The following is an 18,246-nucleotide window of genomic DNA, read 5'->3' on the forward strand; positions in this document are numbered from 1 at the left end:
TATGAAGTAGCAGTGAAAATAATTTTATGGTGGGGGTCATCACAACATGAGGAACTGTATTAAAGGGTTGCAGCATTAGGAAGGTTGAGAACCACTGCTCTAGGGTGTCCTGGATTATGTGGCACATACTTTCTCCCTAACAAAGATGCTTTCCCTCTCGGGATAAGTTTACATATCAGCAGATAGGCCTCAGGACACTTGTTAACTACTGTTAAGCCCCGTCAAGACCTAGATACCCTTGTATACTCAAAGCAGAATGCAATGTTTCCATATTACTGTGCCCGTTGGTTATGACCCCTAAGCTACCTGCCTTTTGTCCTAGCACCAGACAGACATCTCTGAACAAATGTAGTAAGGATTCAAAAGTTATCACTCAGTGCTGATTCTGCAGTCATAACCACCATGTGCCTCTGGGTGGCGCCTGAATCTAAACTATATTATTTTAGATCATAGGTGTTTCACCATTGTGAGGTCAGGACAGGTTGGAGTACCCTTCTCTGATAAGAGAACGCTGTGACTGCATTTTAATATTAAGGTAAGGTTCCTGAGGTACATTGATCTAGGAGGAACTTTAGCTGAGGCTTCCTGACTCTGATGTCTTTTGATCAAAACTCCATCGTTAATGTCAGCTCTTCTTTAGTGTAGGTATCAATTGGAATAAAGCCAAGACCTATGAATCTGATGTGTGTGTGTGTGTGTGTGTGTGTTTGTGTGTTGCGTATCGGGACCTCCTGGGTGACAGAGCTTGGACACGGGAACTGATGGCCATCACAGGTGACCAGAGATTCATCCTTCTGACTTTACAAACCCACCTGAGGCTCCCCTCTTCTTGGGCATGCACATGCCCATGTGTGGGTGGAATGTGTGATGGGTGTGCATAGATGTTTACATGAACGGGACTTTGTGTACCTCATGAGGGGGACTGCTCACGACAGTGACCTGAGAAAAAGTCTTGCCCGTTTCTCCCAGGCAGTACAATCACTTTCTGGTTGCACATTTCATCCCTTTTGGAATCCTGTGGTTAGAGTGTGTGCCCTTGCCTGGGTACCCAGCATTCTGTCCTGTGCTCTTACTTTCCTTTGTTCTCTCAGCATGGCCAGCATGAGACTTTCTGGATTACTTGAAAGTTTTGTGAGGGACAATTTGGATATGTTCCTGCCCAGATCTCTCCTTGGTCAGGTACTACTGAGTATTCCTTATGACCTCTTCTGCCCTTCCTCAGAACCACTCTGCACTAGCCAAGCAAACTGGAAGGTTAGCAACCAGGAAGGAAGTCCTGGTTACAGACAGGGGCTTCAAGAGAAGCCATTCTAAGAAGAAGGACATGGCATACCAGGGAAATCTGTCCATGGCATCATGGATTCTGATCCAGGAGCAGTTTGAACGTGAGTTCATGACAAACACTGTGTGTGACACTGGGAACAATATCGTTCAAAAAAAGAAAAGATGGAGAAACATGTGTGAAGGACTGTCAGGTAGAGGGAGACTATGCAGGATGGCAGTCATGTAAAGACTATACCAGGCTTCATAATGATGTTCAAGCCCTAAGTTTTGAACCCATGGATGTTTTCTCATAATTCAAAAGGGCTTAGTATGTTGGACTGAGAAAAACATACAAAGTTGGCACATTTGTCTTGGATTTTATTAGTGTGCTTGATTATATTACAAGAGTCTTTATAAAAGGGAAGAAAATTAAAAGAGAGGGATTCAGAGGATGCTGTCTTTCAAGCAGGGTGAGAGTCCAGTGCCGAGGAATGATGGTTTATACTGAAAAGTGGAGAAAGACAAGTCTCTGTAGAACTCTCCAGAAGGTTTATCATACAAATGACTTGGTTTTCTTCAAGGGACACCCGTTTCAGACTTCTGAGATCCAGAGCTGTAAGACAACTTCCAATTATTTCAGACCAACAATGTTGTGACAGTTGATTAATTGCGTAATGAGGAAGTCATGTAGGGAAAAAACAAGATGACAGAAAGATAAAAGGCAAGGAGAGGAGGCTGGAGGACAGAGAAGACATGGAGCAGATGTGGGTAGTATTAGACCGACAGACAAATAGGGAATCTATAGGAAGGAGAGAAAGAGAGGGGGGGCAGGAGGCACGGGAGCAAACTGGAGAAGAGGAAAGCTGAGCAGATAGAAAGCCAGATGGTGACAGGAACAGATGACATGAAGACGGGATGTCAGACAGCATGCTCATCGAGTCTGTCCTTGTACCTACCAGAATTAGTGGATCTTCTTAAGATGCAGGTAGATCCCATTCTTGGGTTTCAACACAAGTTTCATTAAGGGGATGGGCACCCTGGTGTGATCTGGCAGCAGCTCAAAGAGGAGTAGGGTCAGGGCCACAACCACCTTCAGCTCATTCATAGCAAATTGTTTCCCAATGCAGTTCCTGGGTCAGAAAGGGACAATGAAACTCAATGACCTCTGACCTGAGCAGGCAGAGGCCCCTGAAATAGCCCAGAACAGCATTAAGGGGCTACTTTCACAGGTCCAGTCTAACCTCTGTCATTACAGGTCATGCCCACGTCTTCCCCAGGCTGTGGCTCTCCTGACTTTTGATTCAGCCTCTATGTAATTAGTTCTTTTAGAGTTGTGAAGTCTATTAGGCCAATATTCTAAGCATTGGAGCTCAAACTTGTGAGTTATTTACGAAGTTAATCATTGCTTAGTTTATTCCTCCAGGTGGATCTCGGGCATGGCTTCCAAGGAGTGGAGTCAGATTTCAGTAGCAAAGTTTCTAAGGGAGACTGTGTTGGAGATCTTCAATTGGCTTCCCATCTGGTTCCTACTTAGGGTACCTCTGCCTCCTTAATCAGCATCTGTAACCATCTACCTATACTTCAGAAATGTCTCTTATTCCTGCTTCAGTTTTCTGTCCTGGAATTCCCTGGTCTCCCTGACTCCACCTCCACAATGATCCTCTGTACCCCCATCAGGCAGGACTATATTCAGAAGCCTAGCTGCAGTCATACCCTTGACAGGCTGGTGCCCTCATCTATTTTCTGCCATCCGACTTCCTACTTCAGATCAAGTTGTTGAAGTGTTGACAATGTCTCCTGTCCCTCAGGCTGCATAGTACCAAAGCTCAGGCCAATGAGCAGCTGCCTCTCATTTCTTTGTGTCTCTGTGTACTTTTGGGGCATTCATGGCCCCATCAGTGTTACATTTAATGACATGCCACAGTGAGGGAATGGGATGATGTTAGAAACAACGCATTTCCCAAACTGCTCAATAAATGAATGAAAGAATTGAGGAAGAACATATTTTGACTACAAATATATTTTTCTTTGTTTAATACAGTTTTGAGTTGGAGGAAGGAGTAGGAGAATATCATTCATTCCCACGTTTTTATCTACTATAGAACAGGTTCTATAAAATTCTACAGTACCTGTTCTATACAAGAATGCTTTAATAATTTATTTTAAATTTAAATTTAATCATCTTTACATGGCTCTAAAATGTAATTCATTTGAATTTAAAGAATAAAAATGTAATTAAATACAATGGAAGTTACAAAGCATCTGACCAAAGCAACATGTGGTGGCCTGTACTTTAATCTCAGAGCTTGGGATGTTGAGGCAAGGGATCATGAACTCCAGGCAAGCCTGAGATTGTCTCAGAAAACGCCCAGCAGCAGCAGCAGCAGCATATTTCATTACAACTTAAGCTGAGTTACCCAAGACTCTCTGTCTTCTAGTGTCAGTGACATGATTTTCCATGAGTGGTGGGGGGAGCATTCAACTTCAAATACATCAGTGCTAGACAGCCTATGTTGGAAGAACAACTGGCTTATAGCCTGCTCTGTGAAATCTGATTTGCCACCTGAGGAATTCATGAATTCTGAGCCTATGAAAAACAGGCTCAGAAAAACTTGCTTCTAATTTGTCTTTTAAAGCTAACAGTGAGTCAGATCCCATGGGAGACTTGAGGATTTTACTAGAAGCCATTGGAAAGCCTTCAATTGGTTCAGTAGCTATTTCAATAGTGTTTTATATTTCACTCACCAGTAACCTTAACAAATTCTATGTTCTCAGAAACATTTTATTCTCCTCCATTTTAATGCTTTTGCTAAAGACAGATCACATAGCCTCTAAGTGTAATGTAAAGGAATATATAGTATCTGTTGAGGATTGGCCTTTGGCAATTACAAGAGGGGTATGTACATTGGCACTGAGTCTCTGATTGAGTGGGAGAGATTGCACAGGTGGAAGCCATGTACGTGGAATAAACAGTCCCTTAAAAGACTTTCTGTAACACCTCAAGCATATGACTGGACAGTTGTCCAAGGCTGACACCCCCCAAAAAATTATCATTTTCCACAGTGATTCTCAGGAAGGATGCTTGGCCTGACTGAAGTATGGGAAAAGGCATGACACATAAGAACCCTGAAACTTGAAAAACTGGAAACCCAAAGTTAAAATCACAGGAAAATGATCAACCTAAAGTCCTGCTGCTAACATATGAGAACATTTGCAAGTCTGTGGCATCCACTGACAGAAAAATTTGGCTGGCCAATGGGAAGTGCAGTGAGTCAAGGTCTTCACTGTGTCTCTTTGCAATGCTACCCTCCTTATGTGCACAGACAATTCCCAAGAAGCTTTCCCCCCCATATCTACCAATAGAATATACCTGGAGATGTCATGTATGCACGAGGTCAAAAACATCAAGGTATGCTGCAAATACCCTGCAGAGTGTATTCCATCATTATATACAGGATGTCTCACCTTGCTCCTCCCGAGAAGGGCAGGAATGAATGGCTGTGTCGGGGAGAATCTGGTGCAAACCTGGAAGGGTCAAACACCTGCAGGGAGAAGGCACATTTGTCAGGGCAAGTAGAAGTGAAACTTCTGCCTTCATCCCACCAGGGGAGAAGATGCTAGTGGTGGGGTCAGCAGGGTTTGGTCTGGAGGGATCTCCCCCAGCCCTCCTGTGGAGCCTCCTACCTCTGGGTTTGGCCACAACTTTGGGTTGTGGTGGAGTGCATAAATGGAGAGGATGACTGAGATACCTGTGGGGCAGAAAGGAATAGGGGAGATGGTGGGTTATACCCAGGATGTGAACCTTGGTCCCCGAGGCAGTAGGGGACATGCCTGCACAAAAGGTCTCGCTAATAAACATCATCACTATGGGTAGATGTGGGTGACTTGGAAATGAACTTGCGGTACAAATGAGGAGTATACAAATGGAGTTAGAGGAAGAGAAGGAAGAAAGATATGAACCTGAGTTTTGGAAGAGAATCAGCTTAGAACTTAAGTTTGATGAAGGTTTTCTGCAAAGATGTCCAAGAATTCAGTCCCCAATATGGTCCCCTCCATTTTTTTTTAGTGTGGCTTTTCAGGTGAATTAATAATATTTCAGAGAGGGGTTATAGCTCACCAGCAAAGTAGCATGTGGCCTAAGTAGGTTTGTGAGAGAATGAGGTGTGAGACAAAGGGTGAGCTCCTGACATTGCAAAGTGTCGTCTAGTATCTGCTCACCAGTTCATCTCTGCCATCAACCTGAGTGCTTCTCAGGGACTGGACCATATATGATATATGACATCTCCTTCTTTTGCTTTGACCCAGGAAAGAAACACATCTCCCTAGCCTCTGTCTGATTCTTTATTTCTTTGGTATATCCCAGTAAATAACATTTGAGAGATAAAGTCAGAATACCATATTCAAAGGTTTCTTTGAGAAGAATTTTCCAAGGATTGAGTCATTATGTGTGTGTGTGTTTATTTGTTTGTGCTGTGCATGTATAAATGCAGAACATCAGTGAAAGAAGATTGAAGGAAAACCCTATTCAATATTTGATTTAAGGATTACAGTTGCTAGTTGGGCACCAGGTCATTTTCTCTGTGCTTGATAACATAAGTAAGTTGTGTATTCAGCAATATGGTCTTACCATCAGGTGATAGAGAGCCACCAATTGCCTTAGAAGGGTCTGTAGCCACATTGTATACTGATATAAATATTTATATAAATATATAAATAGCAGTTCTTTATAGATAAAATTTCTGCAAATAGTATCATTTATAGAGGATGATAAAAAGATGTGCATTTGGGGTGGAGAGTCAGATAAACTGGAAAAGTGTTTGTTGTACAAGCATGGGGACCTATATTTGATTTGCAGAAACCATATGAAAAGCTGTGTGTACTGGCACGTATTTGTCCTTGAATGCCTGCACCCACTGGACATCCAGCCTAGCCTAAGTGAGTTATAGATCACAGAAAGACCTCCTGACCTCAAAAATATCAAGGTGTATGGTCTGTGAAGAATGAAATAAATGACCTTTGGTTTCCACTTGTATGTGCAAACATGCATGTGCGTTCCCAGCTGCAACATGAAAGCACACACATGTGACAGTAAGGACATATGAGGGATGAAATTGGCTATGAAATTACATAGTGTTGTTGTCATCTGGAATGAGTCTAGAGTATAAGAATCAAAGAATACCAGTGTTCCCAAACTGGAATGGATGCATCATGATAAGGGCTTGGATTCAAAAGGAGTGATATCTGATAAATAAGCAAAGCTTACAATTATTCATGCAAAGCAGCAGAATTGGAAATCACTTAACTTTATAGGAGATCATTTATGCTTATGTCCCACATTAGAAAATAAACTTTATGAGTAAGAGGAACTTATCTGCTGAAAAGGAAATGGGCACCAACCAGGATTCAGGACTATTGAAACACAGATTGCTGATCCTCCCTTATCTCTGGAATGAGTTTAGGTGAACAGGCCTTAGAAACTCATACCTTTGGGTAAAGAGCGCCCATCAGGAAAGGTGACAGGTTTGCTGAGCTCTCTGACAATGCCTGGGACAGGTGGGTAGAGCCTCATGGCCTCCTTGATGCACATGGTGGTGTAGGGCATTTGGTCAAGGTGATCCCTGAAACAAGGTCCAACCTGAAGTTCAGGTAGACTGGAGACCAGCAGCTCCTCCCTACCCAAAGAATAAAGGTTCTTCCACCTTTTGAACGCTTACCAGGTAATGGAGGATCCATCCCCCAGGAGGCTCTGAACTTCCTCCCTGCATCTCTGTTGGTGTTCAGGGTGTTTGGCCAGAGCATAGAAGATCCAGGAGAGTCCGCTGGCTGTGGTGTCATGGCCCTCGAACATGAATGTGTCCACCTCAGCACGTATGTCCTTGTCAGACAAGCTATCCCCATTCTCCGTCTGAGGGAGGCAACAGGTGTCATCAGAGCTGTGCTTGTTCCTTGTTGTGTGCTCCCAGGCAGACTCTCTGTGATACACACAGCTCTGATACACACTCACTCTGGCAAACAAGAGGATGTCTAGAAAATCCAAACGTCTCTTCTTCTTGACCTTCTCCAGCTCTCCCTCATCCTGCAGCTGATCCTTCCTCAGCTTGATCACTCCATCTGCTCCAGAACATTAGTATCACATAGACCCCAGAGCTACAGTAACCCCATGTAGTACCTTGTGTCTCCTTGCCCATAGCTATGTGCTATACATGGATCGGCAAGTAAGGAGTAGATAGGGTTAGAAGACCAGTACCATCTGATGCAGACAAGACCTCCTCTCAGGACCATGGGCTAAGTAAGCTTTGCTTGAGATGCTCAGTTGGATTTCACCTTTACCAATATAATGACACCCACACAGTCCCTGGAATTTTGACATCCCAACTCAAACATTTCCAGTTTAAGAATATCTACATGTGTGTGACCCAGGCACTATAGGGGCAGTGAAGGGCCTAGATCTGCCTCAGAAGTCATCAACAGCCCCTAAGAGCTAGTCCTGGGAAAGGAGGGGAGACATGAGCTACAGACAGAACCTGTATGATCGTGGGCAACTTGACAGGCACGGTCAGCCAAGCGGCCATTGGAGGACAGACTGTAGATGGTGTCATTCTGATGAAAGAGGTTCCTCACACGGGAATAAAATAGGTTGTTCAAGTCTGCAATGGCCTGGATGTAGGTCTTGTAATTTCTGAGGAAGAAGATACAGAATAGATTAGACTGTGGAGAGGTCTGACCTGCAGATAGATGGACTCTGGGAAGAGATAGGATGTATATTTGAGATAGACGGCATTGGTATACACATTAATTCTGCCTTATAACACTTGTAATTTTCAAGACTACAGAAGGTGCATGAATATGTAGGCATCCACCTTAGGTAGGGATCAGTGATCTGTGGTTGGGACAGGGTTGGAGTGTGTCAGGAATTGATCTGGCTCAGACTCTTGATTTTTTTTGTGGCGGCAAGTATCCACACTGCCTCACCTCCTGCATGTCAGATGAGGTCATTCCAGTAGGTGAGACCAAAGGCCATGAAGTTGAATGCTCTTAACTCACCCATCTACCTGGACACTACCCTTGTGGTTGAACGCACACTTCATGACGGTGTCAAGGGTCATCAAGGAGATGTGTTGAAAGATCTCTATAGAGGAGTCCTGTGCAGCCAGCTGTTCCCATTTATCCTGCAGTGGGAGGGAAACACTGACCTAATTTCCACAGAAGACTTGTGTTCATATACTGTATAATTTCCATGTATTTTCAGATGTGTTCTCTATGTCCTTCAATTTAGATAACATAAAGATGTTTTATCTGACAAATGATGCTGTTTTCGGGGTAAAGAAGGTATGTCAGTATATGGAGAGCTGACCCATCCTGAGACAATGGCAGGACTTCCATGTATTGAGCATAAAGAAGCCTAGGAAGCCACTACATGCACTTCTAAAGAAGCTGCCTCTGACTTCAGTTACTACGTATTCATCAAAATCTTGTGGAGCACAACTGAGTCAGAATCCAGATTATGGTTGAAAGTTTGTGGTATGGCCTGCTTGGCTATGACAGCTTGAGTCTGGTGTCCATTTCCCTGAGCTATCATTCAAGTCCTTGCAGAGGCAGTGAGACACAGAGAAACACTGGCTTGGTATCATCCTAGGAAGTTCCTCTGAACTTGACGTTCTTCACGTTCTTGAGGATGTGAAGAGGTAACTGGAGTCTCTATCTAGAATGATGCTCTTTGCTTTGGGCAAAGTATGGCCATATTCTGGTACCTGGAATGTTTCTGTTCTACCTATGTTGGAAGAACCTGTATTCATACTAGAATATACATGTGGAGCTTGTTGGTTTACATTCTGAATAGGTGAAGAGAGACTCAGAGAGAGAAAAAAGAGATTGAGAGAGAGAGAGAGAAGAGAGAGGGGGGTATGAGGAATAAGAGAAGGAGGAGGAAGAGGAGGAGGAGAAGCAGCTGTTTTAGTACTAGCAGAAGCAGGTGCTGATGTAGAACGCACAGCAGGGCTGAGGGGAGTAGAGGAGAAGAAAATCAAATAAACTCACGAGCATCAACCGGACAGAGTCGGCCATGGTTTTCACATAGGGCTTCAGAATGTCATAGTGGAAGGCTGGGGTCAGCATGCGCCGGTGCTGGAACCACGGCTGTCCATTCAGCAAGAGCAAACCATAGCCTGGGCCAGAGATGGGTGTACGTGTGTGTGAGTTGGAATCAGAGAGCCCGTTAGATAAACTATGTGTGTGTATTGGGGGTAGGGGGCTCTGTGGAGTGGAACTGATAATGAGACCTAAGAATGGTAGAGTTCAGAACCTGAAATTTCTAGCTTGTGGGACTGGTATACAGTCTGTGATGATTACATTTGTGAGATAAAAATTGCAAAAGAATTTCGGGGGAAGGTGGCGGCATGAATGATTAGCTAGGACTGTTTGGAGCAGTGAAGGGTCAGACACCTAGCTTCTACTTCACTTGGGCCAGGGAGAGGAGGGCTAGATCAAGGCAATGGTAGCCGGTCACATTTTGTTCTCTGTGAAACAGAGTCACAGGTCTTGGATGCTCTAACTGGGGCCAGACCACATTCTCCATTCAGACACACATACCAATCCAAGGAGCCAGCAATCTGTAGGCTCCATGTGCCTTTGGATCTGAAAGAGAAACAAGGAATGGGATAAGTAGGCAGCTCCGAGGCAGCTGTGGTGGAAGCCACGGACTTCTGGGATCTTTTAAGAGCTGTCTGTTGGCAGACTGTCCTGTTCACTGTCCGTTTCCTCATAGCTCCTTCTAGCTTTGCCTAACAGTCAGGCTTAGGAAGGCAGGATTCTTGCAGCAGTAGCTGCATTCCTCTGGAGCACGGATGGTGAATTGGTTAGGAGTAGGCCACGTGCCCATACTCAGAGAAAAGAACAGGTGCGACTGTGTGTGTGTGTGTGTGTGTGTGTGTGTGTGTGCTACAGTAGATCATGAGTTAGTTATCCAGTAACTCTAGGCAGGTTAACAATTGAGATTTCAAACTCAATCCATAATGCATTTGAGGTATACTTTTCAGTTATATGACTTTTCATCTTTGATTAAATAGCAAATTATTTGATTATAATTTGGTTAAATAGCAAAGAAAGATAAAGACTTTTGACTAAAGGCTTGAAATTTAAGTTCTGAGTGCTGCTGGCCACATTCCGGGTTGTTGTCTAGGAGGATGGTAGGTAGAGTATGTAGGGCAATGGCATAATGCCACACAGTCTTGTGGAATTCGACAGCCATGGGCTAGTTACAAAGAGAATGGCACAAATTTCGTCAGAATGGTATATGCTCACCTGACCGGCCCAGAATCACCTTCATGTAGTCAGGGTCATAGACAATAAGATAAGCTTGGCTCCCCCAGAACCAGCGAGGAAAGGCACTTGGGAAGTTCTCCACAGTCTTCATAATCACCTGTAGCTCCTGATCACCCTCGAACTGCTGTTGAGGGAAAGATAAAGAGGTGGGACTCTGGTGCAGGAGTTCCTTCAGTTTGTGTGTTGCTTTCATTAGATAATGACTATAGAAACTGCCTTGGCCTAGTTGATAGGACAGGACTTAGTTAGGCGGAGTAGATAGAACTGAATGCTGGGAAGAAGGGCAGAATGGCAGATACCATGGATCTCCCGCCTGAGACGGATGCTGGTTAGAATCTTGCCAGTAACCCACAGTCACGTGGCGATACACAGATTAATAGAAATGGATTAAATTAAGATGTAAGAATTAGCCAATAAGATGTTAGAGCTAATGGGCCAGGCGGTGTTTAAATGAATACAGTTTCTGTGTTATTATTTTGGGTTTAAGATAGCCAGGAGGCTAGGACGACAAGCAGCCCGGTCCTCCTGTTATAGGACTCTAGTTAGGTTTTTGGCTGGAGACAAGAACAGAACAAGCACAGGAACATAGTTCTACAGGTGCATCTGGGGTTTGGAACAGTTTGATGGACCATCTGTGCTATCGCTCAGAGCTTTGCTACACTGGGGATCGGTCCTGAGCTGTTTTGACAGTGCTGTTGGGTGGATCCTCAGCTCTGCATGCAAGTACACATCCCAGTGTTGTTCTAAGGCTTCTATTGCACAATCCTTTGTTGAATGCTTCTTCATGTATCCTCCTACTTGACTCTGGGACATATTTTCTGTGTAGCAGTGCAAGGAGTCGATACCTTCCACTCATAATACACAGGGTGCTGCACCATCTCCTCCTTGAGAGATCTTAGACACACGTGCCTGGCTCTTCACCTGAGCACTGTGGTGTGTTTATCCAAATAGCTAACAGCACAGGGTGTGTGGAAGGAGAATAGGGAACTAAACAGACCCTGAGGAAATTCTGACGTCAGTGCCCTCACGTGAGGAAACTACACAGCCTTACTCCCTTTTGTTCCATGACGTCAGGATTTTTGTCGTAATCCATCCATCTTGAAAATTCCTTTGTGGTGGTGGGGAATCATCTGGGCCAGCTACCCACTCATCCCAGCAATGTGACTCTTCCTGTGCCTGACAGCTCCTGAGATGTGTGCCATTGCCACACCAAGAACCCCACGGGGCCAGGCTTCCATCTCACTGACTTCTGTGTTCCCAGCAAACCCTGAGCTTGGGAGAGAATAACCATAGTGAGTATGCAGGGAACCACCTAGAAGCTGTGTGAGAACAGCAGAGGCTGTTGAAGAAGAGGAGACTTGGTAGGCTCACCCACAGCCTTCATGTGCAGGGCTCTCAGTACAGAGCTGGCTACAGCCAGACAGGTGGAGCCACCTTAATGCTGGAATGTGTCTCAAGCTGAGCTCTGTGTCTCATGAAGTATGTGGACTTCTTATACAGTGAGCTTTATCTTGTGAATTTGATGGCCAGTCTCTGAGACCTCCATCCTCCCTGTACCTCTATCCTCCCTGCACCTCCATCCTCCCTGTACCTCCGTCCTCCCTGATCTCCCTCCCACCCTTCCCTTTCCTCATACCTTGTGTCCAAAGAACCAGTGAGAGGGTGGGGATGGGAACTGCTGGAAAGCCTTGAGTAGCCATTTCCTCTGCAGGTAGAACTGGACTGCTTTGAACAGCAGCAGAAGCAAACCGAGCACGGAGGCCACTTGCAGGAAGCCAGAGATGCTGCCTGTGAATCTGGTGGGGCTCTGAGCAGAGATACTCATGGTGCAGTCAGTCCTGGGTCACAGACTGCCCTTACTGTCACGAATCCTTTCTACCTCCTCTATAAATCCTTTAAGGACTGCCTGTCTATCAGTGGGAGGGAGAAAGGTTAAGGCAGACAGAGGTTGCTCTCATAGTGCAGTTGGTCAGTTAAGGTGAATGATTTACCTTGAGAGGCAGAGAAATGATTTGTCAGTTGCTGGTGACTAAGGGCCAGACCTGCACCCACTTTCTTCTCTTTGTGTTATCAAATCATTTATTTGTTTTCTATTTTATTTTCTTTTCACTGTATCTTTTTGTATACATTTATAGTGTACAGTGTGATATTTCAACATATGGATACTGTACATATTAGGTAGGCACAATTATTATCATTTCCTTCAATATTCATCCATTTATTTTTTAATTTTTTTCATCTAAATTTTTATTTAAAAAATAAAAAAATTAGTTTTCCAAAGAGGACCCCAAGAGAGACATACATGGATCTAAATTGGAAGGAGAAAAAGACAAGATCTCCTGAGTAAATTGGGAAGATGGGGATCAAGGGAGAGAATAGAAAGGGAGAGGGGAGGAAGGGGGAAACAGAGAAAATGTATAGAGCAATAAAAACAATAAATAAATAGAAAACAAAGTTCTCGTATAAAAATAACTATCTGTTGTAGTAGTGTATGACTTGGGGTCTCCATAAAGTTCCTCTTTCCCCAGGTTTCATGTCTTAATTCTGTGTTTTCACTTATTGCTCTTGAGAGTTCCTTGAGTTTCCACAGCAAACCCACCACCTACATAGTTTCTCCTGAACTGTCCATGTTAGGTGGATTGTGAGTGGTTGCTAGTTCATACTGCAGAGCATCCAGGCACTGCTGCCCTTCTCCCTCTAGGCCTCATGGGCAGCCCATGCCTTGTGATGCCAAAGGCTCTGGTGATTGTCTTGCATCATTTCTGGGCCATTCATCTGCTACCCAGAAGGGGTTGAGCATCCTAAATGGAATCAGAGCACATCTTCCAGCTCCAGTTTCTTTTGAATGGATAAATCTGAGCATTACCTCAGGGGATTTTCCATGAACATGTCAACACACAAATGCACACATGCATGAGCACACACATAGTTTTTTCTTTATTTTTGCTATGTTAACCATTATATCTTCCAAGGTCACCATTTGTCCGTGGCCAGCCTTGACAAAAGTACCCTCTTCCAGAGTGGAGGCGTGGGAATTTAGAAATATAGTAAAGAATACAAAGATGTGAAAGAAAATAATAAAATGCAGAAACATATAAGATAGTTTCAGGAGGGAATTTCAGTGACTACTGAAAATTCCCCTGCGTTTTAATTTCCAACAGCTTAATATACCCCTGATTTCAAAATGTAGGAGTAGAACAGAAGGACTGCATTTGCATACAGATTGAAAGTCATGGGGTACATTCATTTCTCATGCCCTAGACCAATCTCTCTGTAGGCAAACCACTCCTCGGGTGGAATCCCAAGTTATTTCCATAAAGGGAACTGGAATGTAGTTGGGTCCTTAGATCCAACTTTTTATTTTAGGTAGGAACCAACTACTTCCTTTTTTCAGGAGTGTGAGGTCTGACAACCAGCCACACCTGTTGTTGCCTTCAGAGAGCAGAACTCTGATTTACCACTAGGTGGGACCTTTGTTTGAGTTAGAAGCAGGATAACCTTGAATGAACTAAAAGCAACTCCTAAACTCTTTGACCTTTGGCCCCTTTGGGCCTCCACAATCATTGATGTTTATGATTTTATTATTTCTACTGCTTCAGTTAGGTCTGGGCTCATTTCTGTGGGGTCACAGACAACATGAACCTGGTTTTCCTTGACATCATGTTTTTCTGATTGTGGACTCTTTCTGACAATTTTTTTTTGTCATAATGACCCATGGAACCAGGGTCATGGGTACCTTTTCAGCACCATGAACTTCAGATCTTCCTTCCTCATCCCTGTCTTGTGTTGTTTTTCTGGAACCAGTGGTTTCTTTCCATTCTTCCACACCGTCTTATGAAGTTTATAGCATATAGTTGAATTTGACTTTTTTATTTATTTTATTTTATTGATATTTATTGAGCTCTACATTTTTCTCTGCTCCCATCCCTGCCTCTCCCCTCCCCTTCTTCAACCATCCCCCAAAGTCCCCATGCTCCCAATTTACTCAGGAGATCTTATCTTTGTCTACTTTCTACTTCCCATGTAGATTATAACTATGTATGTGTCTCTCAGTATCTGCATTGTTGTCTAGGTTCTCTTGGATTGTGGTTTGTAGGCTGGCTTTCTTTGTTTTATGTTTCTTTGTTTTATGTATGAGTGAGTACATGTGATGATTGTCTTTTTCTTTGTTTTATGTTTCTTTGTTTTATGTATGAGTGAGTACATGTGATGATTGTCTTTTTGTGTCTGGGTTACCTCGCTCAAAAATGATGTTTTCTACCTCCATCCCTTTTCCTACAAAATCCAAACTGTTGTTATTTTTTTCTGCTGTGTTCTTCAAGATCCAGTAATACCACTTTTGGGTATATATCCAAAGGATGCTAAATCGTGCCACAAGAACACGTGCTCAACTATGTTCATACCAGCTTTGTTTGTTATACCCAGAACCTGGAAACAACCTAAATGCCCCTCAATCAAAGAATGGATAAGAAAAATGTGGTACATTTACACAATGGAGTACTACACAGCAGAATTTGACTTTTAAAATCTATTCAGCCAACACAATTCTTTTAATTGGAAATTTTAATCCTTTTCTGAAACGTTTCTGTTCTGGACTCTAACGCTAGTCTACTACAGCCTTGCTTGTGTGTGACTTGGCTTATGTCTTTTGTTTTTAGAATTTCTTGCCTTGGGCTTTTGAAAGCTTGAATATAGCTTAACTTTGACAAGACTATATCAGTTTAATCTGAACAGAGTCTTTGGATTTATTATACATAATACCAATGTATTTCTCAACATTTGGAAGGCTTTAAGCTATTATTTAACTAGACTTATTTATTTATCTATTTATTTATTTATTTGTATGTATGTTGCACATGCATGCCATCATGTGTGTGGAGGTCAGAGCACAACTTACAGGGTCAGTTCTCTCCTATTATGTGGGTTCCAGAGATGAAACTCATGCCATCAACTTGGAAGCAGGAATCTCTAACCACTAAGCAACCTCACCAGCTCCCACAAAGTAGGTTTCTTTCATTTTGTAACTCCTATAATGCACATATCATTATCTAGAGAATTTTGTTCAGCTTATATTCTTTATTCTTTGTCTTTTTCCTATTTCTTCCCCCCCCTCTCTCTCTCTCTCTCTCTCTCTCTCTCTCTCTCTCTCTCTCTCTCTCTCTCTCTCTCTCTCTCTTTCTCTCTCTTTCCTAGTTCGGTTGTTTTAAAATCCTGTCTTCAAACTCTGAATTCTTCCTTCTGCATGATATAATCTGCTATTGAAACTCTCAGTAGTATTTTTATTTCATTTCTTGAGTTCTCTGTGGTTTTTTATTTAAAAAATCATTTTCATTTTACATACCAACCCCAGTTCTCCTTCAACCTTTCTCTCACTATCCCACCTGTCTCCCATCTACCCCTCAGAGTGGGTAAGGCCTCACTTGGGGAGTCAAGAAGTCTGGCATACCCATTTTAGGCTCGACCAAGCCCCCCAGCCCATATCCAGACTGTTTGGTTCTTTTTATGATCTGTATTTCTTTTTATAGTTTCCCATTCAAGTGATGGATTTTTGGGTTGTTTTTTAATAAAGTCTGTATCCTTCCACATATTTTGAAGTTTCCTTCGAATCATATTTTGTCGTTTTTCTTAAGGTATTCCATTGATTTCTTTTGTAACAATTACTGGAAAAATATTCTTTATTATGTTAGCTTTGTCTTCATTGTCATTGCTGTGTGTGTTTGACCACTTGCCTCTGCTGCTTTGGTAAGAGAGTTTTGGGTTTTTTGGGTTTTTTTTTTCCAGAGACTCTCTTCTGAAAAGGTACCCAGGGTATCAGTAGGGTAGCAACACTGGTTTTAGTTCTAGCATTATGGTCTCCATGATGCTTCTTGACTTACTATATCAATATTGAGGATACCTCTCTCTCTCTCTCTCTCTCTCTCTCTCTCTCTCTCTCTCTCTCTCTCTCTCTCTCTCTCTCTCTCTCTCTCTCTCTCTCTCTCTCTCTGTGTGTGTGTGTGTTTCAGTGGTCTACCCACAGGTATTTGCAGACTCTTCCTAACAGGTCCTCTTAGGAAGTTAGTCTCTTCATAGCTGAGAAGACAAAGCATGCTGTTGTGTCTGAAGATGGGGAGGTCACAATTTATTTTCTGTTGTTTACACCAGGTAGGGTTAGTTTGATGAATGCAGGAAAGCAAGGCATGATGGCACAGCCCTGGAAGGGAGGATGCTAGTCAGTTTCTGAGAGCCTCACGGGAGGAGGCTGCTGAAAGATCACAAAGGCACATCATGGGGTGCATAGTAGTGGAAAAGGCCGTGTATCAGTGTCTGGGGGCTGTGTGCATCAGGACCCTCTGGAGGTTTTTCCAGACAGGGTTTCTCAGTGTAGTCCTTGACGCTCTGGAGCTCTCTTTGTAGACCAGGTTGGTCTCATGTAGATCCACTTGCCTGTGCCTCCCGAGTGCTGGCACTAAAGGTTTGCATTACCTTGTCCAATGTCTGTAAGTTCTGATCAGACAGAACACAGCAAGCCTGGCAGCAGGAATGTGGTACTCTTCAGTGTCTGTGTTGTCCCTGCATGGCTCCGGGGACAAACCTGACTGGGGTGTTGAGGGAATGAAAAATGACAAACACATATACAGAGACACAGATACATAGGTATAGCTGGGATTCAGTGGACTTGGGTCTCTGGTGGAGAAGCTGAAGTTCCCCTTCACAAGCTCAGTGTGTTTGTTTATATGGTTGAACAGAGAGGCAGGGTTTTTCACACAATCAAGGGGGGGGCAGGTTTAATTAATCATGGTAGTCAAAGATTCTTTAGCAGAGCTTTCTTCATGCTCTCCAGGGGAGAAAGACATGATGGTGCTTTCTGCACACGCTACCAATCTCTGCACACTGACCTCAGGAAAGTGAAGCTTTGCCATTTTCCTACAGGTTTGAGGCTAGGCTCCTTGACATGGCCATGCCCGTGTCAACAACACACATTCACTCCAGGCTTCATCTATTAGGGGCTTTTTCCACTCCCCACAGTTGTCTGAGGACCACGCAGGGGCTAAGGTACAATAGCAGGCTCAGCTAGGAGACCAGTTAATGTTCATTGGCTGCACACTGTTTCTTCATGGGGACTTTACTCACTGAATTGATCAGGGCTGTCTGCCCAGGTACTCCTAGGGCTTCTGGTGGGAGGAAAGGGCCTCTAAGCTGTTTTCTATGGTCTTGGTAGAGCAGGCTGCTTTGTGGAAATTTAGGAAGTTGATTGGTGCTGATTGGCTACATTGTGGGATTCTTGGGGGAAACGGTGGAGCTCAAGATGGTGTCCTGCAGGAGAAGGCTGAGTGGTGGCTGTGCCCGAGTTAATGCTGTAGTGTGAGATTACCCGAGAGCGCTGCAAACTGGGCTCTGGCTTCTCTAAGAATGAGTGTTTCAGATGCTTGTGTGTTGAACAGGAACTGCTCAATGCACTTTGGCGTGAAGCTTAGGTTTGATCTCCTGTGAGGAACTACAACAGTAGATATTGTGTCCTCCTTTACTAGGAGATCATGTCCCTCTTTACAAGGACATCTTGGGACTTGGGGCTTTGTGAGATGTTTGTTTCTACCTTCATGCACGATTCCAGAGGAATAGAGCTTGATTTACTTGTTTTTGGCCCTTGTTATAGAGAGAAACATGGCAGATACATCTAGT

General features: G+C 43.6%; 1 protein-coding gene across 1 annotated transcript; it reads right to left on the bottom strand.

Moving 5' to 3' along the window:
- Positions 1-1,623: 1,623 nt before the first annotated feature.
- Positions 1,624-12,803, bottom strand: LOC119816441 (cytochrome P450 4A10-like). The gene is made up of 13 exons (XM_038333091.1): positions 12,221-12,803; positions 10,564-10,708; positions 9,853-9,897; positions 9,301-9,428; positions 8,308-8,432; positions 7,788-7,942; positions 7,268-7,374; positions 6,978-7,168; positions 6,748-6,881; positions 4,948-5,012; positions 4,729-4,805; positions 2,220-2,393; positions 1,624-1,876 (listed from the first exon to the last, which is right to left on the bottom strand). The coding sequence occupies exons 1-12, from the start codon at positions 12,407-12,409 to the stop codon at positions 2,225-2,227; spliced, it is 1,530 nt and encodes a 509-aa protein (XP_038189019.1). The 5' UTR covers positions 12,410-12,803; the 3' UTR covers positions 1,624-1,876; positions 2,220-2,224.
- Positions 12,804-18,246: the final 5,443 nt, after the last annotated feature.

This window comes from Arvicola amphibius, chromosome 6, assembly GCF_903992535.2.
Source record: "Arvicola amphibius chromosome 6, mArvAmp1.2, whole genome shotgun sequence".
NCBI lineage: Eukaryota > Metazoa > Chordata > Mammalia > Rodentia > Cricetidae > Arvicola > Arvicola amphibius.

Coding starts and splice junctions, on each gene's coding strand:
- LOC119816441 (XM_038333091.1), bottom strand. CDS start 12,409: ATGAGTATCTCTGCTCAGAGCCCCACCAGATTCACAGGCAGCATCTCT. Junction 9,429..9,852: donor ATTGCTGGCTCCTTGGATTG/GTATGTGTGTCT, acceptor TCTCTGGCCCAG/GCTATGGTTTGCTCTTGCTG. Junction 7,375..7,787: donor AGTTGCCCACGATCATACAG/GTTCTGTCTGTA, acceptor GTTCTGGAGCAG/ATGGAGTGATCAAGCTGAGG.